This window comes from Chinchilla lanigera, unplaced genomic scaffold (genome assembly GCF_000276665.1).
Source record: "Chinchilla lanigera isolate Chin_1 unplaced genomic scaffold, ChiLan1.0 scaffold00089, whole genome shotgun sequence".
NCBI lineage: Eukaryota > Metazoa > Chordata > Mammalia > Rodentia > Chinchillidae > Chinchilla > Chinchilla lanigera.
Genome location: NW_004955490.1, coordinates 7,744,965 through 7,770,180, shown reverse-complemented (window position 1 = coordinate 7,770,180; position 25,216 = coordinate 7,744,965). Strand labels below are relative to the sequence as shown.

General features: G+C 46.1%; 2 protein-coding genes across 2 annotated transcripts in view; one reads left to right on the top strand and one right to left on the bottom strand.

Annotated features, from left to right (window-relative positions):
* The window catches only part of Atg4a (autophagy related 4A, cysteine peptidase), a 59,982-nt gene extending 54,946 nt beyond the window's left edge, over positions 1–5,036 (top strand). The window contains exons 10-13 of the mRNA XM_005404678.2: positions 553–698; positions 1,870–1,926; positions 3,358–3,466; positions 4,022–5,036. Of these exons, the coding sequence (XP_005404735.1) occupies positions 553–698; positions 1,870–1,926; positions 3,358–3,466; positions 4,022–4,092 (383 nt within the window). The 3' untranslated portion in view covers positions 4,093–5,036. The remainder of the gene's footprint in view (positions 1–552; positions 699–1,869; positions 1,927–3,357; positions 3,467–4,021) is intronic.
* Positions 5,037–5,880: 844 nt separating this feature from the next.
* The window catches only part of Col4a6 (collagen, type IV, alpha 6), a 354,614-nt gene continuing 335,278 nt past the window's right edge, over positions 5,881–25,216 (bottom strand). Inside the window, exons 31-46 of the mRNA XM_005404677.2 lie at positions 24,703–24,828; positions 24,068–24,249; positions 21,853–21,916; positions 21,117–21,191; positions 20,621–20,728; positions 20,417–20,524; positions 19,134–19,205; positions 18,733–18,858; positions 15,039–15,155; positions 14,544–14,705; positions 14,248–14,346; positions 12,558–12,704; positions 11,768–11,884; positions 10,703–10,894; positions 9,726–10,012; positions 5,881–7,512 (exon numbers count right to left, since the gene is read on the bottom strand). Coding sequence (XP_005404734.1) covers positions 7,252–7,512; positions 9,726–10,012; positions 10,703–10,894; positions 11,768–11,884; positions 12,558–12,704; positions 14,248–14,346; positions 14,544–14,705; positions 15,039–15,155; positions 18,733–18,858; positions 19,134–19,205; positions 20,417–20,524; positions 20,621–20,728; positions 21,117–21,191; positions 21,853–21,916; positions 24,068–24,249; positions 24,703–24,828 — 2,243 coding nt within the window. The 3' untranslated portion in view covers positions 5,881–7,251. The remainder of the gene's footprint in view (positions 7,513–9,725; positions 10,013–10,702; positions 10,895–11,767; positions 11,885–12,557; positions 12,705–14,247; positions 14,347–14,543; positions 14,706–15,038; positions 15,156–18,732; positions 18,859–19,133; positions 19,206–20,416; positions 20,525–20,620; positions 20,729–21,116; positions 21,192–21,852; positions 21,917–24,067; positions 24,250–24,702; positions 24,829–25,216) is intronic.

Here is a 25,216-nt window from a genome sequence, read left to right as displayed (position 1 = left end):
CCAGGAGTCAGCTCACTGTGATCTCATCCACAGCAGAGTTGGCATGCTTTTTGGCCTGGGTAGCATTTCTTTTGGAGGCTAAGACCTTTTCCCTTTCAGAGGTGCTCGCTGAGCACAGGTCTGAAAAACACTGGCCTAGAGCAAGATGCTTTCTAACATAAAAGAGACAGAAAGCTCCCTAATGGCACCTAGGCTCATAGGTGCCTATACTGTTGTAACTATACTGTTGCCTCTTTACTACTGCTGCTCACAGAGCTTGCCATGTCATCTGTGTTCTCTCATTCCCACCTTTCTCCAAACCTGTCATTTTCCATATCTGGACCTGGACTCTGAGGAGATGTAAACACTTGGGAAAATCTTTTGACTGAAGGACTAGATTTGGGTACAAATGGCTTTATTCAAGCATGTTCACCCTGGCTTCAGGCTTTCTGTCATTTCATTCCCATTGTCATCAAGGAAGGGGTTAGGGAACCAGGGTGCCTCCTCCCAAGGATAGCAGTGGGGCTAGGGCCAATGGTTCTTCAAAGGTTTAGCGTGTCTCGTTCAAAACAGGTGATGAGCTCATCTTCTTGGACCCTCACACGACCCAGACCTTTGTTGACACTGAAGAGAATGGAACGGTTGATGACCAGACTTTCCATTGCCTGCAGTCCCCACAGCAGATGAACATACTGAACTTGGATCCTTCTGTAGCATTGGTAGGTATCTGAAGGTTGGGTTGGCCAGGAAATACAAGGCCACCTGGTTAGGTTGGTTCTGTGGGAGTTACCCAGGTTGTTCGGTAGTGTGGCGAGGGTAGATTTGCTCACCACCTCCATGAGAGTCAGTTTAATCTGTTGGGGAGATGAATGGATCCTGGAGCAAAACTATTTGAGTTAGAACCCAGGCTCTGCCGCTAACTATAGCTGTGGATTTAGGGAAAGTCATTTCACCTTTCTGAGCCTCGGTCTTCTCTAAATATGAGGAAAACAATACTTCCTTCTTCATGGGGTTGTGTGAGGTGCAGTATTGTAAGACACAGTACAGGGCCTGCCACATTAAGAATTCTATAAATGTTATTATTAGTTTTATCATCCTTCCCCCTTTTCCTTCTTGCTTTTAAATTGTTTCTCTTTGGACACAAGGACTATGTGGGATACGGCCAGGGATGAGAAAGGGGGTAACCCCCTGGGAAGACGGTGAATCTTTTTTGATGCACAGAATTTAGGAAATTGCAGGTTTTCTCTAGAAATATGACCGCTATCAGCGCACAGTAAAGGGGGCATCTAGCTGTGATATAGCCACTGGTTCTGAGGCCTGTCTGCATCCTGACTTCCTGGTTAATACAACTGTCAGAGCACCAGTGACCAAGACATGGCACAGCCCTCCCCTTGTTCTGGGCCACGCTCTCACCACTGTGGCATAGCTCTTAGGATGGGGAGGAAGGTAATTTCTTGATTATCTATGGCAATACTGAAGGCCAAAGCTACTTTAAGTGCTGCCTGTGGCTAAAAGTTCTATTTGGCTTTTATTTGCTGGTATAATTGAACATTTTTATAGGTGTGTCTATTTGCACACCAAATTTGATGGAATTGACCCCATGCTTTGGAGACTGACCTTCCGGTTAAAGTAGCCCACAGCGTGAGGGGAGAGGGACGGGGAAGGGAACAGAGGACAAGAACCAGGGAGAATGAGAGCGTGAGCGAAATACTGATGTCTGTGCACAAATGAGGCAGTGGCCTAGGAGGAAGAGAGAAGGCCAGCCAGCCTTCCTCTGTGGCTGGGAAGACACCTCCAGAGACGGTGGCCCACCTCCCGGTTGGGGGCCACCAGCTCCACCTTGCAGTACAGAGGGTAATTCTAAGTTGTATTCTTCTGTTTCCTCCCAAGGGATTTTTCTGCAAAGAAGAAAAAGACTTTGATAACTGGTGTAGCCTTGTTCAGAAGGTAACGATGTACTTTTTTTTCAGTCTTACAAATGACAGCCACTCAGTAAGATTCCTTTTTAAGACTGTTTTCAGAGTAACATAAACCTAGTCTGACATGACTTTATTGCAAGAGAGAGAAACAAAGGCAACAAAGAATATATCATATGGGAGGAACTGTGCCTAACTTTGGGGGAACAAACCAAAGCTTTTGTTTCAAACATGCTTAATATGTCAGGTGAGTAACGGTCTTAGTGGTGACAATATTTCCTTTCACTGCACTTATGAATCATGTGGAATATTTAACTAATACCCTACTATTTTAACCTAAAAATGCCAATTTCACATTTCTCAGCCCTAAGTCCATCCTTACTCTCTTCGTGATACTCAGGTGGTTTAATGAAACTAATGCACTTTTCCACTTGTTTAGTGTTCTATTAACAGCTCAATATATTCCATCATGGCTTTGACAGCTTGTCCTCCTACTAACTTTCTTATTTATAAAATATAGACATGCTACCACTTATAGGAAGTATAACTTGCAGTAATCCATGTGAGGTTCTTTTTTGCTTTTGGTATCTTGTGTAAAAGGGAATTATCTCACTGGCTTATCGGTCTTTGTGCTGCCTCCCTCATGGTCAGCCTCTAACTCATGCCAGCAGATGGAAAATGTGTATGAATTATTATTGAAAGCCCAAAGGGAGATCATGAGAGGTAGTTAAAGAGCCCCAGGTGGGGTGGCAAAAGACGCAACGTTCTCCTGTCTGTGAAACAGAAAGATTGGAAAGATGGGAGTCCATAACCTTTGCAAGAATAAGAAGGAAAGGTTTTTCTTCACAAGTGAATAAGTGACACCAGTGTACCTAACTGAATCTGAGACCCAACAGGTAATAATGTACTGATACAAAATAGAGAATTATTTTTAAAGGCAGTACTTACACTTCGGAATGCAGCAAAATTGTATAGCTCTCACATTTAAAGATAGAATGAGAATATTATGATAAGATTATGCCATTTAAATTAGCACATATGCCTTAAATGTTGGACTACAACTAAACCCATGCTAATATGTGCTGGAATTCTCCTGGGGCGTATTTAATTTGATTAAATGATATTTTTTTGAAACAAATACTTCAGGAACACCTCACACCTAAGTTGAGTTGGGCCTGTGCAGCTGGCTCAGTACTCAAGCTGCGTGATGGAGTGTGGACAATGAGTACTGGGTTTCATCAGCTACTCCTTCTAATGGCCTTCCTGCCTGGCCAATAGGATCCAGAATTAAAGACAGCCGATATCTTCACATGGTTCAAGTAGAGGATACATTTATCCACTAAGCATTTTTTCCTACCTGTCAACTCTCAGGTTATTCTTGTAGGGTTTGTGTCATAGATCACCAATTGGACAGAAATACAGTGACTCTATAGGATTTACAACTGTTTCTGTATCTCCCCAGGAAATTCTGAAGGAGAATTTAAGGATGTTTGAATTAGTTCAGAAACATCCACCACACTGGCCTCCCTTTGTACCTCCAGCCAAGCCAGAGGTGACAACCACAGGGGCAGGTAAGGTGCTGCTTAGGAGTTATCGGCTGGCAGATCCACATGTAGCAATTTTATATGAGACAGAAGCAACTGTGGCTCATGCTTCCTGTGGAAAATAAAATTTCTACTCAGCTGACCTGTTCAAGGAATGATTTGGCTGATTATTTTAATCTTCTGATGAGCTGATACTTCCCAGTTGTAAAGAATGATAAATGAAGTACATGCGCTCAGTACAAAAGTTCTATGCAATATCAAGGTGTCTAGAATTTTGTTGTTGTTGTTTCGTGCTCTGGTTCAGAAGAGTAAACCAGAGTCTGTGGGTAATTCAAACAGTATCTTGCAGGGCTTGCAGATTGTTGGCCAGATCACTGATCTGGCAAATGTAACCAGTCTGGTTATTTTGAGTCTTTGTGGAGAATTTCTAATACTTGGCAGTGAGCCTAATTGTAATTCTCTAGATAAATCTTACTTTGGCAAAGTGATTTTAAAATACGTCGTCTTAATGACTGAGTAATGTATTGATTGACCACGTCAACCCAAATGCCATTGTTTTCTTCTCTTTCTGTATTCTAATAGAATTCATTGACTCTACTGAACAACTGGAGGACTTTGACCTGGAGGAAGATTTTGAGATTCTGAGTGTGTAGTGTAGTGGGAACTCGATCTGGAGGTCTGTCTTCCACCTGGCACCACAGGAACATGAACTTATTACCTAAAACTTTCCTAGTCAGCAAGTGCCTGATATGCCAACAGCATACAACCTTAACAGCAGTCATGGTGGAGTCAATACCATGTCTCAACATAAAGCAGAAAACAAAGAAAGGACAACAACCCTTCCCCAGGAAGAAATAGAACAATCGTGGAGTCTAGGAGCAGAGAGTTTAGGAGGAGGCCATTGCTTCCCGCTTGTCTTACACAGCTGCAGTGCGGCTTCAGTAGCTGAGATGAAGACATTTGGAAGACAGACAGCAACTCCCGTTTGTTCCCAGCATCGGCAGATGAGAGATCTTGTGCTGTTCTCCACTCTTGCAGGTGTGACCTCTTTTGGGCTAAATACTAAGAGGCAATCTGTTCTCTTGCTCAAATAATAAAGTAAATCAGGGAGAAACAGTTCTTGTTAAATTATTTGTATGCGTATTTTAAATAGTTCTAATTTATATCAAAACATTTGCCATAGAAATGATGTCAACTGTATACTTCTCAGTTGTCTTCCTATTTGGAGGAACTTTAGTGTTTGATGGGTCACAGTCTTCATACTTACTGGTACTTTTGTCAGATGTCACCCGTCCTGTCTTTAAATCAAATCATGCTCCTTGAATCAGGGGTCAGTAAACTTTGTTTCTGTAAAGGGCTGGATAGTAAATATTCGAGGCTTTGCAGGCCGTGTGGCCTCTGTCACAATTACTCAGCTCTGCTGTGGAAGAGTAGAGGCAGCAATAACCAACACACATAAAGCCCCTAGCAGTGCTTTAGTCCAGTAAAATTTTATTCACAAAGACAAGTGGAGGGCTAGACTTGGCCTGTAATCACTGGCAGTTAAATTGTTTAATTTATGTTTGAGGAATTCAAAATAAATTTTGTCTGAATTATACTGTTTTGGTTGACAGAGCTATTCAGAAAGAATTATTCGTGTGGTGACAGCTAATCTGTGTGATAAATACAGTTCCAAACCACTTTAGGACTAGTAACTTACTAAGTTTTAAAACTCATATTCATCAAAGGGGCTTTGCTAACCACTCTTCTGTGAGGACACTAAAGTCTTTGTAGTATCTTTCTGTTTTCCTTGCCTTGCCTTCTTAGCTTTGTGCGTTTCACTCCCATCCTTAACATAGTCCCGCAGGAGGCCAGCATCTGGGGTCTACAAACGGGCACCAACTGATTAAATTGTTTCCCTAGGTTCCATGTTTGCCTTTTTTTCCCCAGTAGGTAATATATTCCAGAGGTTCAACATTCAAAAGATGCAAAATGATATTCAGTGTAGTATCTTCTTTCACAGATCAGTTCCCTTCCCTTAAAGCTCCCAGTGTTATTAATTTCTTGTTTATCCTTGCAAAGGATGTATTTTATGCATATATAAGTATATTCACATACTAAAGTATATACACACACACATAATATATGCACATAAAACCCACTCATGTATATCTTATGTTTGATTTTAATGGCTTTAATATTTCTCTAGTTTTAATTTATTCATACATGATACTGAGGCAACGGAAGTATGGCCATGCCCTTCTTGAATTCTAGCATGTGATGGGTATAAAAATAGTTGTAGACTTACTTTGGAGCACATTGTAGGTTTGCTGACCAGTAGCAGACTCATTCAGCTGTTAGACTTTGATTATTTTCTAACTTTTTCTTGCCTTAATATTTAGTTAGTTTAGTGAGAATGGATGTTAGAAAGGTTTTTATTGAAGAATGCCAAGAGTCGAATGTTCAGATTTTATTCATTTTATTTGCTATGTACAAAGCTGACACCATGTTTATTACTCAGAAGGTGAAGGATACAGTAGTACAGATTATACCGATTATGCTTCGTTTGCGTTGGCACAGTTTACATAATACTTAAAGAAACAGAATCACCTGGAAGGAATGGCCTCATGTCAACATAGTTAAAAGTGTTCTCCGAAACTGGTGATTAAAGAAAATGGCTGAAGCAAATCCCCCAAACATAATATACTTTATAACCAACTCAGGCTTGCTTTTGGTCTACTAATTGTTGATGAGAGGAATGTGCTAAATTTTATGAGTTTTTAAAAACATTAAAATAGTTTAAAAGGCTACCTGTGAAAGAGTAGTTGGATGACCATTTTAATGGAAAACCTCAGCCTCAGAATGAAAAGAACTAACACACCACACGTCGCTTTATCACATGGAATACATCTGCATGGTATTTAGGATAAACAGAGACTTCTGAGGAATTGAGCAAACGTAAATGCGATTTATCTTTTTATTCCTTGAGCCAAAACCAAAATGTCCACCTCCTTACCCATCTACTCCTGTAAGCCTGGCCCACAAAAAAAGGGATGTGGTCCCTATTTCCTTTTATGGACTTGGCCACATTTACTGCATCCTCTGTTCTCCTTTGATCCAAGCAAAGTCCTCTGGCTAGGAAGAATGAGCCAGTAGGGAGGAAGTGATTTGTCTAGGAACATGTGAAGTTAAGGGGCTGCTGGCCATCAAGCCTTCCTAAGCAGTGAGGGAGCCAGTCTTGTGCACTTTGGAAGGAGTCATGGCTCACCGTGAGCCCCTGGCTGGCACTTCCTTCCCGTTCTGTTGCCCGCCTAGACACAGTGGGCCTCTTGGAATAGTGAGGGCTTGCCCTTTGCACACTTGAGCCATGTGTGAATGTTCAAACAGGTAATTTTTTTAAAAATATAGAAACACTGGGTTCTGGCTTAAGCCAAATAATGTGTGGTATGTTCTGGACATAACGAAGTGACTTAATAGTCCTAGGTCTCATGAAGAGATTTCTGATCAAGACAGGGAGGCACCTAGCAGCCTTAAGAAAGTGGTGGTCCAGCAAATCTTTCTGAGGTAGCCATGAACCGACATGCAAAACACCCAAATAGAACAGTAGCGCTAGGTTGGTGACACAGGGACAGCAGACTTCACAGGGTGGGATCATCTAATGGTTCGAGGGTCGAAGTGACCAGTGTCCAGCAGTCCAGCCCAAATGCAACTCCAATGTGTAACTCGATAGATAGGCAGAAGGGCCCAGGCCTGCTTTCTTCTGATCGTTGAGGCAAGCGAGGTGACCCTTGTGAGGGGTGGGGCAGGCAAGGGGCAGAGTGGTAGGTGCCACCCTACAGGTTTTTCATACACACCTGGCAGCGGCTAACCCGGGTGTGGAGCTGCCCAGCTTTCAGCGTTTCTGACACAGGTTCTTCCCTGAACTGTTGCCTCTCCTCCACTGTCGTCAGCCAGAAACTGTACTTGTTGGCGAAGTAGTGGCAGGTGCCTCGGGCACCACTGCACTCAATGAAAGGAGTGGCCCGAAAATCCTCAAGGCAGGAGCCTGGGGAAACCAAGGACTGGCCTCCACCCTCGGCCCCAGTGGCAGTGTGCTGAAACAGATGGGAAGGAGGTTGGCTGTGAGTTGTGCCTGCTGAGGTCTGTCACAGGGTGGGGATGAGTGTTCTGTGGCTACAGCGGGCCGCACGTGCTCTGTTTCTAAGCCCTCGTCCCACAGCTCAGCCCTTGCTTCTGGTCAGCATGACAAAAACTGTGTTTTAGGAGAGCAGCCGCCCATCCGCCCTCATAGCAGCCTTCAGGGCCAGGGGCGCTCCCAGCTGCTTTGTTCTCTCCTCACCTCTCGTGCCAGCGACTACCTTCCAACCAGTGTTTCCCAAACTGCCGCTGTGCTACTGTTCAGAGGTATGTTAGACATCCCCTCCCCCACTTTCATGGCCAAATAAATGCGAGAACAGTTGGATTAAGGCAAATTCACAAGGTTTCTTAATTGCAGTTCCCTAAGCCCTTCGTCTACTATGCCTAAGTCTACCGTGCCCTGTACTCTAAGCAGGAAAAAGTGGACAGTATTCCACACATCCATCCAAGCATGGGCCCTCCCTTAGCAGCATCAACAGCTCTTGGCTGGTTGCCTCTTTGGGACTACTTATATTTTCAGTCTGTGCCACACCCTTTAGCGTGACATATAGTGTATGCTACCTGCTGAGTGAAAGAAGGCTGTGTATTTGGTCTAAATGTCTCAACCCTCATTTCAGAGGGCTCCCCCAGCATTCACTTGCAGGGCCACTGATGAGGTGAGTCTCCAGTTACTGTACCCACAGACAGCAGTCCTCATCTGCGCTCCCCCCACCGCTCACCTTCACCTCAGCTAGGTTATCATCTGGACCACAGGATGGGGCCGAGGCTTAATGCACACTCGTGTCAGCAAATGGCTACAAGAATATATGCCCAGGTGGGGCTCCTTACTTTCCAGATCTCTGAGACAGTGAGAGTCTCCAAGTGACCCTTCCTGATAACCGAGGCATCAAAGTTTTCCTCATTTCAACCCCCAGGATTGAAAACTTTCTAAAACACATGACACAACTCCCTGCTTTACTAGACAGCAGACCCTGTATTGCAAACTTTGCAGATGACTCACGATTGTCATGGCAAATGTCAGGTTTTGTGGAGGGCGGTTATGCAAGCACCCTGTACCAAACCATGAAGTTTGTAAAACTCTTTGGCCACCTTCAAATCATTTTTCTCTCTTTTCTCCTTTTTAATTAGGATATTCATTGCCTCCGGATACCTTACTAGGTAGTCTACATTCTCACCTTTGCTGATTTTCTGGAAATACATACTTGTATGTTAGAAGTAAGAGTAAAAAAATTCTGAATAAGAGCTAAGCTCTCCCATGAACAGAGCACATGAGATTTAGTATACAGCCTTTGTATGGTTTCTTGGGGAAGCTTAGGGCCCTTTTTTCCTTGTTTCCTGGCCTCGCTGGTGGATGGGACGGAATGGCAGGGGAGGTAACTCTACAGCACATTGGGATAAATTGCCCATTGTGCAAAGTGAGAGCATAACAAGGAGGCACCCTACCCCAGGCAGGTACACTAGCTCGAGGGAGCCTGGGGCTTGGAAATTGTTTAAGGTTTTCCCTCCCATTGTTGCCCCAGTGCTTCAGCAGGATGCTCTGGTTAGGCCACTCCAGCGGCTTCCACACTGCGTTTCCTGGGAGTTGTCCTGGCTCTGAAACCTGACTTCTCATCTGATGAGTGATATTCACTGAACACCAAGTGAGTGACTCAATGCCTCCTTGGGCTCACAGGTGTTCTCTTTCTTCACGACACGCAGAATGTCTGGCCACTGCTTTCCCACAAATGTGGAAAGGCAGCAAAAATGCCAGCAAGGAGATATAAACATAATATGCCCTAACCTGGGCATTTCAGGACAAAATGGCGGTAGCTGGAAGGGCCTGGAAAAGTGTGTAAAAGAGCATGAAGTGCCAAGCTCAACTTGACCGGTGTGTCCTGGCCCAGAGTGGGGCCAGCCTTTCCCTCACTGTCCCCGCTGACTGTAGGGTACAGATGGTAGACTCTTGTTCTGTGATCATACATTTTCTTATGCTTGGAACAGTGGGTACAAAATACCGTCTCCCCCTCATACCCAGAACTACCTGTCTTTCATGCAGAACTAGATTCTCGGATGTTCAGCCAAGCCCCAGCATTTTCCTTTCCAACTGTGCCTGGCGTCTCAGGGCCAGTCAGAAGTGCCCTCCCACAGCCCCGGTCCTCTGCTTCTGCAGAGTGGGAGTGCAGAGCCTTACCATGAGGAAGGAGTACCCGATCCAGAGGCTTCGCCAGCCCAGAGGGCACTGTGGGACGGTGATGTCCTGGCTGTGCACAGCAATGGCTTGCGATGGCGCCTCACACACAGAGCAGCGGCTGATGTACTGGGGAATCTGGGCCTGGCTGACTGGCATCATGGGAATGGGGGCAGTAGTGGAAAGCCAGTAGGACTTATCATTGCGTCGGGCATAGTGGCACACTTCATTGATGTTGCAGTAAATGAAAGGCATGGTGCTGAAGCGGGGCAGACAGGAACCAGCAAACCCTGGTGAAAGGAGGAGAAGGTGGGCAAGGACAGGTCAGGTCCTGCTAGGGACCTGCTGAACTGCCAGGACTGGGCTAGCTGCTGGTTTGGATTTACATCCGGGTGCTTGACCAGATCAGGGCAGCTCTCCTCTAGTCTGACACCATCCGTATGAAGAAGTCAGTGGATCAAATCCTACTGCACATGCATCAGGGAGCTTTGATAATGGTGAGAATCTTTATAAACTCAGTCACTCCCTAGTTAATCTGCTTTATAAAACTAGCATTTAGTAGACTGAGGCTACCTATAAGAATTAGCACACCTTCAGATCATGCAGTTAACTCTTGGGTAGTCATCGTAGCCCTGCAACTCATGGAATTATTGTCACTGCTGATCACTGATGCTTACCTTAAACATTTCACGCTGGGTAACTCACATACTGCATGCACTACCCTAGGTAGTGATTGCACTAGAATTAGCCGTGTTCATTAAGGAGGAAATAGAAGCCCAGAGAGGTTGAATAACTTGCCTAGGGTACATGTCTGGTAAGTGGTGGCACCACCATTTGGACCCAGATCTGCCTGATTCCAGAACTGATACTTAGAACCCTATACATAACAGTGGACCCAAAGGGCTGGGAGAAGGAAGGCGGTTAGATGTTGGTGCTTGTGGGGCTAGGTGGCCGGGGTAGGTGTCAGGACCAGTTCTTACCCAGATCTTGGTTGTGTGCTTTCTCCTGGCCTTCCACGAACAGCAGGCTGTAACCTACCCACAGGTGGTTCATCCCGACGGGGCACACAGGCACCTGTTCCGACTGGCTGTGCTTCACCAACGTGTAGCCCACTCTCACGCTGTGCCCAGGCCTCCCAGGGCTCCCAGAGGGGCCTGGCTTCCCTGGAGCTCCTGAGAGGGAGAGAACATAAAACTGCGGGGCACGTTGTGTGCATGTGTTATCTTAGTTGATCCTCATGATGACCTTGGGAGATGGTACCATTATCAGCCCAATCTATGCACAAGAAGACCGAGGCTCAGAGCTTCCACAGCGAGTAAGTGATAGAGCTAGAATTCCAACTTAGATGCACCAAACTACAGAGCTCTCGCTTTTAAAAGCGCATTATTGGGGTTCCCTAGGATGGTCACCTATCCTTGGACTCTGTATGAGTGGAGATGATGGGATGTGGTCGGATCATTCTCAGGCTCTGACTTGAAGACCCTCGTAGGAGAGAGCTGCTGAATTGGAGCAGAGCTAGGAATAGCAGGCCAAAATCGTCCTCCTGTCCTCTCTTGCTCATGGCATATGTGGCCGATGGCTTGCAACATTTTCCCATGAAGCTTTGGAACTGTACTCTACTCAGGACAACTGTTCTGCTATCCTTGGTATAAAATGAAAGATTAGCAAGAGAGGTATGGACAGATAGATTCATCTCAGACGTTATTACTTCAACTGCCATCCCGCATCCACATTAGAATCCGTGGGCGGAAAAGGGGGCGGTGCAGGGCAGGAGGCCATGCTGCAGTATAGTCATAGCTCTTAAGAGCTGGATGAGGGCCCATAAAAAGATTTGGAACAGTCCTTTGTCTTCCAGAGTGTTCAGCTTCCGTTCACAGGCTCAGAGGGGGATGGGGAGTAACTGGATGGCAGCCAAGTTTCTGAGCCTCCTGGGAGTGTCAAGCTCTACTGCCCAGTTGGCTGGGTCTCCCATTCGAGTTTCGGACTCATGTCCAAGCCTCAAACCCTCACAGAAGCCCTCCGCCCCTAGTGTAACATCACCAAACCTTCATATCCTGGGGGACCTTGCAGTCCAGGGAGACCAGGATCGCCAAGAGCCCCAGGCGGGCCTGGAAGCCCATTGAGGCCATCCTTGCCAGGGATCCCAGGTAAACCTTTGGCACCTGTAGGAGAGAAAGGCCACAGGTTAGGGGAATTCAATGCGGAGGGTCCAGAAGCACCCTCTTGGGAAAGAGGATGCCCAAGACTCACCAGGAGAGGGAGCACTGACTGCCGAACTGGTGTGCACACCGCAGTGCGGCTGTCTGAGCTAGTTTGTAGTTCCCGGGAACATCTGTGCCCTGTCCTGGTCTCTCCATTTGGCTTTCTCACACACCCACTTCCTCGCTGGGAAGTATGCAGGGCAATGCCAGTGTCTCATATCAAAAGTGAGGCTCCTAAGTCCCAGAGAGACTGCTGACTTACTCTAGTTGAAGCAAAGCTGGACCCTAGATGCCAGGTTTCCTGTCACCAGCCTCTGACTTTCTCCACAGCCTCCTGCTACCCTCTACCTGCCACCACACTCTCCATGTCTAAGCGGCACTTTAGAGAGGAACAAGCTGGCTGGAGGACTGGCCGCGCTCTGCTCATCCTTTCTCCAAAGCCAGATACAAGCGCTCCCCTTTCGTCTCTGCCAGCCTTCTCCTCCCTGGTCAGAGGCACGGGAGCCTTGTGAAGGAGAGGAAATGCCGGAGGAAGGTGCTCCCGTGGAACTGGTGTTCCTAGCCAGTTGCTTCTGCCCTTAGTAAGACCATTTTGGTTTCCTAAGAAGTCCTCTTCCTCTGGTGCCATCCTTACCTCGTGGGCCAACAGGACCTTGGGGCCCAGGGTCCCCTGCAAGACCTGGAATGCCATTGATGCCTGGTAGACCCAAGGGGCCAGGAGGAACGTAGATAGCTTCCACAACTGGTATTTTCCCAGGAGCCCCTTGAAGGCCCGGAGAGCCTGTGGGCCGGTGGAGGAAATGGCACTGTTAGGTTGAGGACAACAGAGAGGGGGGCAGGATGGAGCCTAAGGAGCCTTCCTTTCTGCTTTGTATTCATCAGCTTTCTGCCCTGTCACCACAGTCTTCACCAGGCAGCTCCAGGCTGATTGTCACTACACGCTACACAGCGCCCTCATTGCCAGTTCGCTTGCATTGGCTTGGTGGCTCATGGGCAGGGACCGAGTCATGTTCATCTTGACTCCTCAGGGCCCAGCACAGAACCTGGCAGGTGGTAGGCAATTAAGAAGCATCTGTTACACTTGCTTTGGCTCAAGGAGGGAGCAGTTGGCTTACTCACCACTGGTCAGAACACAGTGCCAAGGAGACTTGGGATGTGTCCGACCCCAGATGTTCAGTTAGCATCATGGCCTATGAGCCTGACCCCAGGCTGCTACCTTACTAATAATTTGCTTGCCAAGTCATTGAACAAGTATTTCCTGTGTGCTTACTGTGTAATGGGGTCGTGGGAGATCTGAGAATACAGCAGTGAGTAAGATACATCTTTATGAAGATGATTATAGTCTAGTGATAAAAGTGAACATTGCACAATTTGAAAAATGCCATTATTCTTTGGGAAAGTTGTGAGAAAAGCTATGAAGGAAACAACGTGGTGACCATGGGAAGAAGCACAGATATTTTAGAAAGCAATCAGTGGCCTTTCATAAGGAGTGACAGTTAAGCTAAAATCACTGAAACATTGGAAGCAGCTAGTCATTTGAAAAGAAGAGGATAAGGGTATTTCAAGAAGTAGAATTGACATGTGCAAAGGGCCTGTGGTAGGCCAAGACTTGTGATTTTTGAATACCTGAAAGAGTTGAGTGTAGCAGAAACACAGTGAGCAGTAAAGGAGAAGGACTGGAATGAGTATGCAAAGGGGGGAACCACAAATGCCTTTATGGGCCACAGTTAGTTTGTATCTCTGCCATAGTAGCAAATGGATGATTTATGTTCTTATTGGTCACTATGTAGAAAAATGATTATTGGGTGTGTGTGGGGTTCCTGCACGGGACCCTGTGGTGGCTTGGATCTTGGGCTAGCAGTGGAGGTGATGAGAAGAGAACAGATGCAGGTGCGTTTAGAAGATACATGCTTCAGGGCTTGCTAATGGACTGGGTGTGTGGGGCAGGGGGTGGGGCTGGTAAAGAATAGAGAAAATGGTTCTTCATTTCTGGATTGAGCGAGTGAGTGGGTGGTGATCCGTGAGCAAACTCAATGCCCACCAACCATCTCTCTGCGGAGAAATGAGGAGAAATGACGCAGACAGAGGAAGTGTGGCAAGATCCCTAGTGGCGAAGCAGCAATGGCTGTCAGTCCTGGTAGTTAATAGAGGAAGAGGTATCTGCATGTGGAAAAACTACCTCCTGGGGTGCGGGGCTTTTCTAGGCTGCTTCAGGCCTCCAGGCTTTGTTGGCATGGTGAGCAGCGACTCCTAAAAGAACCTTATCCCCAAACCTCACCCCTCCCTCCATCTCAGACTCAGACCAGCACATGCTCCCAACTCACCTCGTGGCCCTGCTTTCCCCTTCATCCCGGGTAATCCTGGATCTCCAGGTGGCCCAACCTTCCCTGGAGTCCCCATGAAGCCAGCCTCACCTTTCATGCCTGGCAAAGTCCAAAGGAAAGCGAGTCAGGCTTCGTCATGATGGTGGTGGTGGTGGAGGTGGTGGCGGCAGAGAGGAGACGAGGCAGCAGGAGGCAGGGAAGAGTGCCATCAGCTGGTCTCTCTTCACATGGCTGCTGGAGGGCCATTTCTGGCTGTGGAGTGGGGAAGGGCCCAGCAAGCAATCAAGCGGCCATACCTTTCAGTCCTAGTTCTCCAGAGAGGCCAGAGAAACCTGGAATTCCTTGGTCTCCCTTGGGCCCTTGAAGGCCAGGAATTCCAGGGAATCCAGGGTCTCCAGGGTCGCCTTGATCTGAGGATGGCCCAGGGGGACCTGGGGACCCTTGGTTGCCTGGGCGGCCTAGGGATAAGATAGGCAGAGAGATGAGAGGCATGTGAGCAGGAAGTAGCAGCTACTGAAGGCCCGGGGACTGATGGGGAGCCAAAGCCCATTCCTAAGACAGAGAATATTTCTTTGACATCTGTGAAGTCCGGGGGTTGAGACCTTCCCAAACCCTTACAACAAAAGGCAGCCAGCTCTAGTTCCCTGTATCGTGGTTGGGGAGATGGGGGCGAGAGTTGAGGCCAAATAGGCCCATGCACATCCAGCACCAGGGCTGCACTGTATATAGGACCTTCCGGGAAACTCGATTCAATGGGCTGGCCAGTCCTCTTTGGGGCTTCCTATCTTTACCTCGTTCTCCATCTAGGCCTGCTCGCCCAGGCTGACCAGGCCGTCCTGCTATGATTGAGGGCAAGGAGATGCCTTGGGCACCGGGGGGGCCAGCAGGACCTTGGAGACCTGGGAAACCTGCAAAGAATAAATAAAAGGGGCCTGGTGGGCTCTGCATGCCCAGGACAGGCCCATATTCTTTCAGAGAAATTGGAAGCAGACAGGTAGAAGCCAGGCCAGAGGTCACCCGCAGAAGGCTCTTCTCCCTTCATCCTTTCTTCTCACCAAGAAGACAAGAGTACCGAGAAAGGTTCAGATGCCTCCTTTCCAAGTGGAGCTTCATTTGATTGGGATAGAGCAGCAGAAAGTTCTGGCTCCCCAATTCCTCAGGTAATAGAGATGTTTTAGGCTGATTTCCTCCAAATCAAAAATAAAAGAAGGCATCTGAGCAGCTGGAATATAAGTTGCCCATGTTCTTAGGACTACTACTGTCCTGGTGAGACCACATTTCATGTGTTAGCTAGTTATGTCTGATGCTGCACAAAAGCAATGTGTACGGGTAGGTCTCACGGCCTGGCCAAGTCAGAAGGGAAATGGCAAGAGCTCTGAGCCTTCCGGTGTCTTCTAGGCTTCTGGGCTCTCACCTGGGGCTTCTAGGCAAACTGGAAAACAGTCTTTCATAGGAAATTCATATTACCCACATGGTCAGTTAATTACCTAGAGAACAAATTTCTTTGCATTAAATCTCTTCTAACTTTTGGGCCAAAGAGAATGCTATTTATTAGAGTAGATACTTGTTTGCTAAGCTTTTAACACTCTTTTACATGTTTTCTCTTTCTACAGCAACTTCTACTATACATTCCAAACAAAATTTTCATTCTATTACAAAATAATTAATATTCATATGTCATGTACAAAGCGGGTAATCTTGATGGGAAAACACATTGAAGCTTTGTATACAAACATAGAAGTTCACATTATACATCATAGTGAAGAAATGTATGTATGACTGTAGTGTATTCTAGAAGATATTCAAATGAAGAGAATTTGATTCAAACAGGTTGATAAACTGTTATGGTGGTTGGGAATTTTTTTCTGGTGACAGAAGATAAAAACATTAATATTGAGTTTCTCATCTTATATCCATCTAATGTAAACTTGTAAAGAAAGACGGTAGATTGGTTAATTCAGGTTTTTAAAAACAGATATTTTATCATTATTAATGGAATCTAGAGACAAAAATTTAAAAAGAGACTCAATAATTTTAAGTCTGGGAAAGCAAAAAAAAAATACAAGTAGAAAAACTAGTGATAAAGCTACATGGTGTTATTTGTAGCATTGTCAGTTGTGCCTCAGTGAATCTTTGAAGTTAGTTTTCTTTTTCATGGAGGCAAAGATCTGAAAAAACATATTGTATTCCTTTATCCTGAAAAACCAGATTTATGTATGTATGTATGTATCCACATACAATAAAGTATGGCAAAACAGAGATTATAATGGTTCCTACACCACTTTTGGAGCCACCTCACTGCTTACATGTTTTTTGATTTGCTAATTATACCAATATATTATGAAATCTGAAATAAAGGCACTACTGACCTGAAGTAGTGCAAAATCTCATATATTTAATTGATTCAGAGTAAAATACTTCCACTGAGCAGGTATAAATGCTAAATGTCCTATTTTTCTAACATTCCAGGGACAAGGTCTTAAACTAAATGTAGAGATGCAAACAAAAATTTAGTACAAACATGAAAACTTTGTGTAATGGAAAATTATTTAGCTAAAGGTATTGTGAAGACAATGAATGCTCCATGAAACTTTCTTAAGAATAAAGCCTTGTCTTGCACTGACTTTCACTTATTAAGTCATGGTGCCTGTGGGGGCAGGATACGTGCTGTATTCATTTTAAGTACATTGTTTTAATTACTCATTGAGGGAATACCACAGAATATCTATGAATGATATGTAAAGAATAACCCAAGCATGATGACACACCTGTGTTCCAACCACCTCATTTAAGTCAAAAGATGGCATGACCTTTGACTTTTTTGAGCGACCCCTTCCATCCTTCAAAGAGGCACCCACTCCTGAATTTTGTGGTCATCATCCCCTTCATTTTCGTCATAGCTTCACCATGAATAGTTGTATCCTTCAACAACATATTAGTTGTTTTTGCTTAGTTTTGAATGTTTATCAATTAAATCATACCAAATGACATGCCTTTTTTTCTTGCTCAATATTATGTTCCAGAAATGTATCCATCTTGATGTGTTCTACTTACTACGTGTGCAACTGATGTTATTGCTTCAGTGAAGAGAATGAATAATTAAATGACCAGGCATTTGCAGTCAAGATTTGTAAACAGAAAAGGGAATGTCCTATGTCCATCTGATCCCCTCTTCTCTATGTCCTGTGGAAGAAGCCTGGTCTCTTTGTAGGCCGGGGCCCTGCTCTGAGCCCTCTGCATAAGCTGCTGGCTTTTAGAAAAAAAAACAGGTTGTTCCAGACCAAAGGGAAGAGTAAACACAGAAGCACCAGACGCACGATTTAAAATTCAACAGTAAATGAGTTAATGTGTGAATATAGTTCCCAGGAAACATATGAACATTATACAAACATAAAGAAAATGTGAGAAGAACCAAGGCCCTAGAGCTAAGAGGAACAGAACATTTTGCAAACATAACTTACCCAGGTTACACATAATGCTATAATGGCCAGCATTTCTCGAGTGCCTACTAGGTGGCAACACTGCGCTAAGTGCTTTGATATACATTACTTCACTCCTCACCGATTCCTCACAAAGCCTATGAGCTAGATTCTGTTATTACATTCATTTTACACAAAATTAAAATGTAGGTTTATTTGGGATTGGGGATAAGTAACTTAATTTTTCAAGGTCATACAGGTAGTGGGAAGTAGGCTGGAATTTGAACTCTGCTGGTCTGACTTCAGAACTCTTAGTCTTAGCCACGGGGCCACACTGAATTCACTTCCTGGTCTACACTGCGTGGAACGTATATGGGTCCTCAGGACATTCCTAAGGAAAGTTGAAGAATGAGAATTCCTTTTAATTTTTGAGAGGTGGGAAAAGAGAGGCACAGAAAAAGACTTCAGGCAATGTGATGAGCCAGGGGCTGAGATTAGGAAGGAATCTGTTTTGTTTTGTTTTGTTTTTGTACCAGGCTTGTGCTTGCCAGGCAGGTGCTTATGCCACTGAGCTATATCCCCATCTGGGATCTGCTTTCTAGTAAAGCCAAGAAATCCTAATTGAAGGCATGTGGCGGTTCCGTCCTCAGGAGACACTTATTCTCACACTCTTGGGCTTCTTCCAGCCACCACAAGGTCTTCCCAGGGCCCCGGAAGCACTGTCCACGCCGGACACGGAGGATACTCTGGCCAAGCTCTTAAGTAGACAAGTCCTGTCCTTTAGCACCGTTAAACTCCGGCTCTGACCAAGTGAGTAAGAGAGGCCTTGTGTTGACAGGGGGACCTGGAGGCTAGAGGGGACTTGGCGAACTGCTTCCTGACACCTTTGCACTGGAAAGTCGTAGGCACAGCCTACTGTCTCCTTCTCAGCAGTCAGTCCCGATGGGGTTCTGAGAGTCCCAGAGATGTGGAGGCATGCCCCCGGCCACATAGCCTTGATGAACAAACCCGGCTCCCCAGCAAGAGCTCGTTCAGCCTTTCTAAGGCCTGACTTGAGCTCACTCACCTCTGCCACCTTTTTGTCCTCTTGGGCCTGGCTTCCCTGGGGCTCCAATGACAGTTCCTGGTGTTCCCTTTTCCCCTTTGGGACCAGGAAGGCCTGCAGGCCCGGGTACACCTGTGACACTGGCTCCTGGGAGACACAGAGGGAGGGGACAGCGTTCAGCAAAGGCGAGACCCTCATCCTTAGCTCCCTTGCCTGTGGCTGCAAGAAGAGCTCATTCATGTAGGAAGACAAACTCTACTCTCTTTCCTCCTTGCATCAAAGAACTTCAGACTGAAAGCTCGTGAGGAGATCTATGAGTCCAAGAACATGCACTACGCCAGAGACAAGAACTAATGGCCAGTCTCCCCCAGGTGTCTGAAAAAGCTGTTGTTCTCCTCCTTTCCCTTCAAAGTCTTCCTTACCTGGGGTGCCATGGGCACCCTTGGTTCCTGGAAGCCCATTCAGTCCATGTAAGCCAGGAAGTCCAGAGAATCCTGAGGGTGAAAGAAAAAACATCAAAAATGGCCCCAGCAACTCTGAATCCTGAAGAGTTAGCCCACAAAGGCACTACAAGGTTCTTATTTTGAAGACCTGGTCTTTCTGGAGGCATTATTTAATGCCCTGTGAGTAAATAGCACACCCCTATCCTATACCCCGCACCCTAGGATCTTATGATTCTTGCCAGAGATCAGTATGGCTTCAAGAGTGCGATGGCAGCTAAATAGTTATCTTGAAGAACTCAGAGTGGCAAGGCCTCACAGGGCCTTGAGTTTCCAGCTCTCAGACAATGGGTCTAGAAACTTGCTGCCAAATCTCTAAGTCAAGGCAAGGTAACATATTGCAGGGCAATAGTTTTCTGCTAATAGTTGGGTATAGTTTGAGTGTGTCCTCAAGTGTTCATGTGGTGGAAACTTGGTTTCCAGTATGGTGAGGTTAAGAGGTGGTGAGAACTTTAAGAGGTGAGGCATAGTAGAAAGTGATTGGGTTATGGGGAACACTGTCCTCAGAAGGGATTAAATTAGTTCTCATGAGACCCTGAGTTCTTGCAAGACTGAATTGTTATAAGTTTTTTTTGAGACAGTGTCTTGCTATGTAATCCAGGCTGGCCTTGAGCTCACTTATGGAGCCCAGGCTGACCTCAAACTCACAGCAAGCCTCCTATCTCAGCCTCCTGAGTGCTGGGATTACAGGTGTGAACTACTATGCCTGTCTAAGATTGAATTGTTAAAAAACCAACCAAACAAAAACCCCAAACTGGCCCTTTCCTCTCTCTGGCTTGTCTTGACACGTGGTCTTCCTCTTGCACACCCTCTGCCACGATGGCATGCTCTATGAAGTGACATAGCTGGGAGGCCTTCACCAGGGCCTGAGCCATGCTTTTTGGAGTTTCAACCTCCAAAACTATGAGCTCAATTTAAATCTTTTCTTTATAAGAATCCAGCTCCAGAGATTTTGTTATAGTAATGGAAAACTAATACACCCTTCTTGGTTCGTCTTTTCTCCACAGATCCCATGTTCTTCTTTTTCCATTCATGCTTGTCTACCTCCCTTCCTCTTCATTCTCCTTTCCTATGATTCTTCATGTAGCCCAGTCAGTGACTCCCCTGGGCATAGCTTAACCCTACTGTCTTCTAAGATAAAGGAGGTGCTGTCCTTTATTGCGGGAGAATACTTCTCTGCACCTTCTACTGTCAAATACACATACCTTTGGGTCCAATTAATCCAGAGGGGCCCAGGGGCCCATGGGTCCCTGAATGACCAGAGGAACCTGGAAATCCTGGGTCTCCTCTGATACCTGCAATTCCCGGACGTCCTAAATGTGAAATCAAGGCAGGAGTTCAGAATAGAGTATGGCTTGAAGTTAATCCTAACTTTTATTTTAGAATAAAATTGTCATATGGCGTGGTACCTGGGGAGCCAGGAAGGCCAACATCTCCAGAAATACCAACTTTTCCACCTTCACCTTTGTTTCCTGGGAAACCAACGTCACCAACTAGTCCATCTTTTCCTTTCACACCTGTAAATCAAGAAGAATACTGAGTGGTCAGGTCACATTTTTGGAAATACATTCATCCATGGGAAGGAAGTGGAGTGGAAGGTTTTACCTTCCATAAGGAGGAGGGTGAAGCCCTTTTGAACTGCTGAGGGAACCTGAGCTAATGAAGAAGCTCTGAAAATGATTGTCGTAGCTGTATTCACATTTGGAAGATACCACCTAGTGGACAAGTAAGTAGACTTGTCCTGAGTATATTCCATACGTGGGGGTATAGGTTTAAATGTTTGAGAAGCACATTTTTCTGCACTGGGTGAAGTGGCAGCACTTGGAGTTGGCCTTCAAAATGTCTTCTACTACTCAGTTTTGAAGAGTCTATGAGGCACACGAGACAAAAGTATAGTAGCCTTACCTTTAATACCTGGGTCACCAGGTTGTCCCTTGGGTCCTGGGCTACCGGAAATTTCAAGCATCTGGCCCTTATCTCCTGGTAATAACAAGACACTGTTTAAATGCTTGGGAGCAGCTGTAGTTCATTTTGTACAAATGAGCTATTTTAATCAGTTCTTTTTTTCAGATTCAGTATAGCTAACAGAGCTCCTTAACAAAATTATCCATTGGGTAAAAGGTGACCAATTACTGCCTAGGAGCTGGAATGCTACCGGGGTACTGGTATGATATGTTGTTGCATGCTGTACATTTTTATTGGGAAACATATCACTAGGCTATGAACAGGGAAAGTGGTAGGTGGGGCCTGAAACATCACTGGAATCAAACAGTGATGCCAGCAAGTATGGGAAGTTTTCCTGCCTAGTGGGCTGGGATCATCAGGGGAAGACACTAGGTGGAGCTGAAGTTTTCTGCTGCTGAGTCTGGAAAATATATGGGTTAAATTAGTATGTCAAAGAATAGCCTTTTTCTTGGCTCTGTGAAAGCCCTGGAGAGAGCTTGATAGGTACCCTTCTTTACAGCTGCTTTGAGGAACAAGGATTGAGGAAGGGCTGGCCAAAGGGGAAATGTAAACCAATTCACTGTCTCCTAAGCAGAAAGTCTCCCTCTAAGAGAGCCTTGGGCCTGCTGTAAATCCATCTTGCTCTAAAAAACAAACAAACAAACAAAAACAAATTAAAAGACAAAGCGCTCCTTACCTTTTGATCCTGGGAGACCAGATGCTCCCAGGAGTCCAGGAGCTCCAGTGAGACCCTGTGAACCCTTCAAAGCAAAATGAGAGTCATCATTTCTGCCCAGAGCTCAGAGCTCCCCACCATCTCACTCCCTTTCCATTCAAGCTATTGCCTGAGAGATGTCTGTCACACACTCCTGTATCAGGGTAGACTGTGTGGGGGTGGGGTGGCGTACATTCTGCAAATGGGAAGGTGATGAGCCAGAGGCCAAAGTGTACTTGGGATTTATACTGGAAGGATTCTATATGCAAATTAACCCTTGTCTTGTCATTGTTATGGTTTGTGTCTGCATGTCCTCTTAAATCCTCATGCAGTCAGAGGGCAGGCTTTCAGAGTTTTAGATTCTTGCGTGTGAGTGTTACACCGCCCTGGGGTGGATAGTTTGCATATGCAAGGGAGAGAAAGAGACTGCCTGCCTCCACCCCTCCCTTTTGCTCTTGCTGCTTTACTATCTTCTGCTGCCTTGAACTCTTGCCCTGTGCCATGTGCTCCTCTGCCTCAGAGCCAGTGGAGTATGGACTGAAACCTCCACAGACTGTGAGCTACATAAACCTTTCCTTCCTTAATTTTGGGCATCAGGTATTTTGTCTCAGCAATGACAGAAAAGTAACCAAGACAGTCATTTATAACTTTTAATTTGCCAAAACTGAAACCTTGGCAAATCAAAGTTTGACTGCTCTAGCAAGTCTCAGAAAATGCAGACCATGACAGGCCAGGCACTCAGCGTGTTCCTCAGTCAGCTACCACCATACTGGCCAAAGCCCTAGAGCCACTACACATAAGTGTGGCTTCACCATGCAGGGCTAGTCCTCTGCATGGTCACCCTGTCTGACTCTGGGAATTGGGCATGTCAGCTGCTGTCAGCACAGTTCTTCTGGTATGGTTTTGATTCATTTGTATATACACCCAGTAAAGACACATGCTTTTGGCAGGAGGCTGAGTACTGAGCTGGGTCACCGTGCCCACCCGACCACCACCGAGGATACCTGCCCGTGCCCCATTCTGCCTGCTTCCTTGCCTGGCTTCATCTGGCATTGCCATAGTTACTCCTAACTATGTGCCTCTGGTTATACTGAGGCCCCTCAGGGAATGCCTTCCTTTTTTGTCTCCATCATTCCTTATACAGAATGTGAGGAGTCAGACCATTCAGCCTAAAACTGTTTATATTGCAATTGCTTCAAATATGTGTATGTGTGTTCTCTCCACCAAGTGGCCTGACACTCTCGAAGGACAGGGACTTCGCCTGCAGAGAGCACAGGTGTTTTGTGCCTAGTTCATTTCAGTGTTTCAATACTGCTACTACTTATGCAGAGCTTGTGCCTAACACAATGTTAATGCTTTACACACAGCATCTCTATCTTCACTACTATCTGAAAAAGGTTTGAACATTATTCCCATTTTTATGAGGAAAATGAGGCTCAGAGAAGTTAATGTGCACAAGATCACAGAGCTAATTAGTGATAGCATGGAGATCAAATCCAAGTCTATCTTTTTGCTAAGCCTACTCTACTCTGCCTTTTAAGAACCCGGAGAAACTCTTGCTGATTCTTTGCTAGTTATTGCCCCTGTGGATCTTCAAAGATCTCTCTATCAAAACATCAAGAAATCGAACTGAATCTTTACGATGTGCTTAGCTCAATGTGAGATGCTGGCAGTGGGGTGCAGACAAAGAAGGATGTATGGTAGTTCTTATTCTTAAGCCCTAGCAATCTCATCAAGGAAGTCAGATCCCCCGAGAACCAAATAGATCAATCAAAGCAGTGATGAGTGAAGGGTACCAGCACAGTGGGAGCTGAGAGATTTCTGAGGCGATGGTGCCTGGGCTGGGGCGTAAAGGGCAGCCAAGTATTGACAAGTGCAGAGGAGGGAGGAGGCTCTGCCACGTTCCTGAGATAATGTGAATAAAGGCAGAGAAAAGGGGGTGGGTATTCAGGAAAGAGTCGAGCTGTCAGACTCAAGGAGTGGGCTTCGTTTGAGGATATTCTGGAAAAAGGGGCTAGTGAGCTGGGGATTTAGCTGAGCGGCGCAGTGAATGCCTGGCAAGCATGAGGCTGTGAGTTTGATTCCCAGTACCAAGAAAAGGGGGAGGCTAGGATCAGAAAGGTGGGCACTGGAAAGCATGTCCCCCTGCTCCGGAGGCCCTTCTCTGGTGAAGAAGCAAGGATCTAGGCACACTTACACTTTCTCCTGGCATTCCTGGAAAACCTGGGATTCCTGAGGAACCCTTCAGGCCAGGTAAGCCCTGCAGCCCCGTGGAGCCAGGGGCACCTGGCATCCCGCTAAGCCCTTTGATGGTGCTGGGGAAGCCAGGAGCTCCAGGCAGGCCTGGTGACCCTGGGCGGCCAGCCTCTCCTTTGTCACCTGCAGAAAAAGCAAAAGGTCCTGGAAAAAGACTCTAGGTGAGAGAAAACTTGCTTGTCCAGGTGTAGATGTCCTGAGTCACAGGCTAAGTATAAGCTGGAGGGTGGAGCAAGTTACCCCTTGGGAGCAGAGAGGTGCCTTCAGTGTTCTGGGGCACTGTCAAGGTCACCCCTGCTCCAGCACCGGGGAAACAGTTCAGTGCTCTAACCCCAGTATATAGCGTGGTTTTCCAGAGATGCCACGATCTGTGGTTCAAAACCTCAATTCCATCGTGGCAATGGCAAATGGCAGTCTCAAAGTCCTGGGATCTGTAAGTTCAGGGAAAACAGCCTTCTTTGACCTTATGCTGCCACCCGCACTGCTGCTCCATGGGGCCTTTTCTCAGAAAGGAAGTGAAATCTGGCTGTATACGCTTTCTTGGCCATTTCTCCTGACCATCCCCTGCCTCATCACCTCTGGGCCCAGGAAATCCATCTGATCCAGCTGATCCCTGAGAGCCTTGGTCGCCTTTGAACCACAGACTCAGCATCGGAGGTCTGGGACCGGGTACTCCAACTGGGCCTCGATCACCTCTGTCTCCTGCAAGAATAGAGAGCAGGTGATCAGCGTGTGTGTGTGTGTGTGTGTGTGTGTGTGTGTGTGTGTGTGAGAGAGAGAGAGAGAGAGAGAGAGAGAGAGAGAGAGAGAGAGAGAAAGAGAGAGAGGGAATTAAATGCAGAGACAGGGAAAGGCTGAGTTTGACATTGTTTCTTCCCACATCACCCCCTCTTTCTGGGCCCTTCCATCATCTTCCCTACCCTACCCTCTGAACTTTGCATTTCTGTGTATATATTCTCTTCAAACCCAAAGTCCATCCGTAACTTTAGACCTTGCCCCAAACCCTCCTCTAAGGGTAATGTGAGAATGTATAGTTAAAGCTTCTGTTATTTGTTTGTTTTTTTTTTTTTTTTTTTTTTTTTTTTTTTTT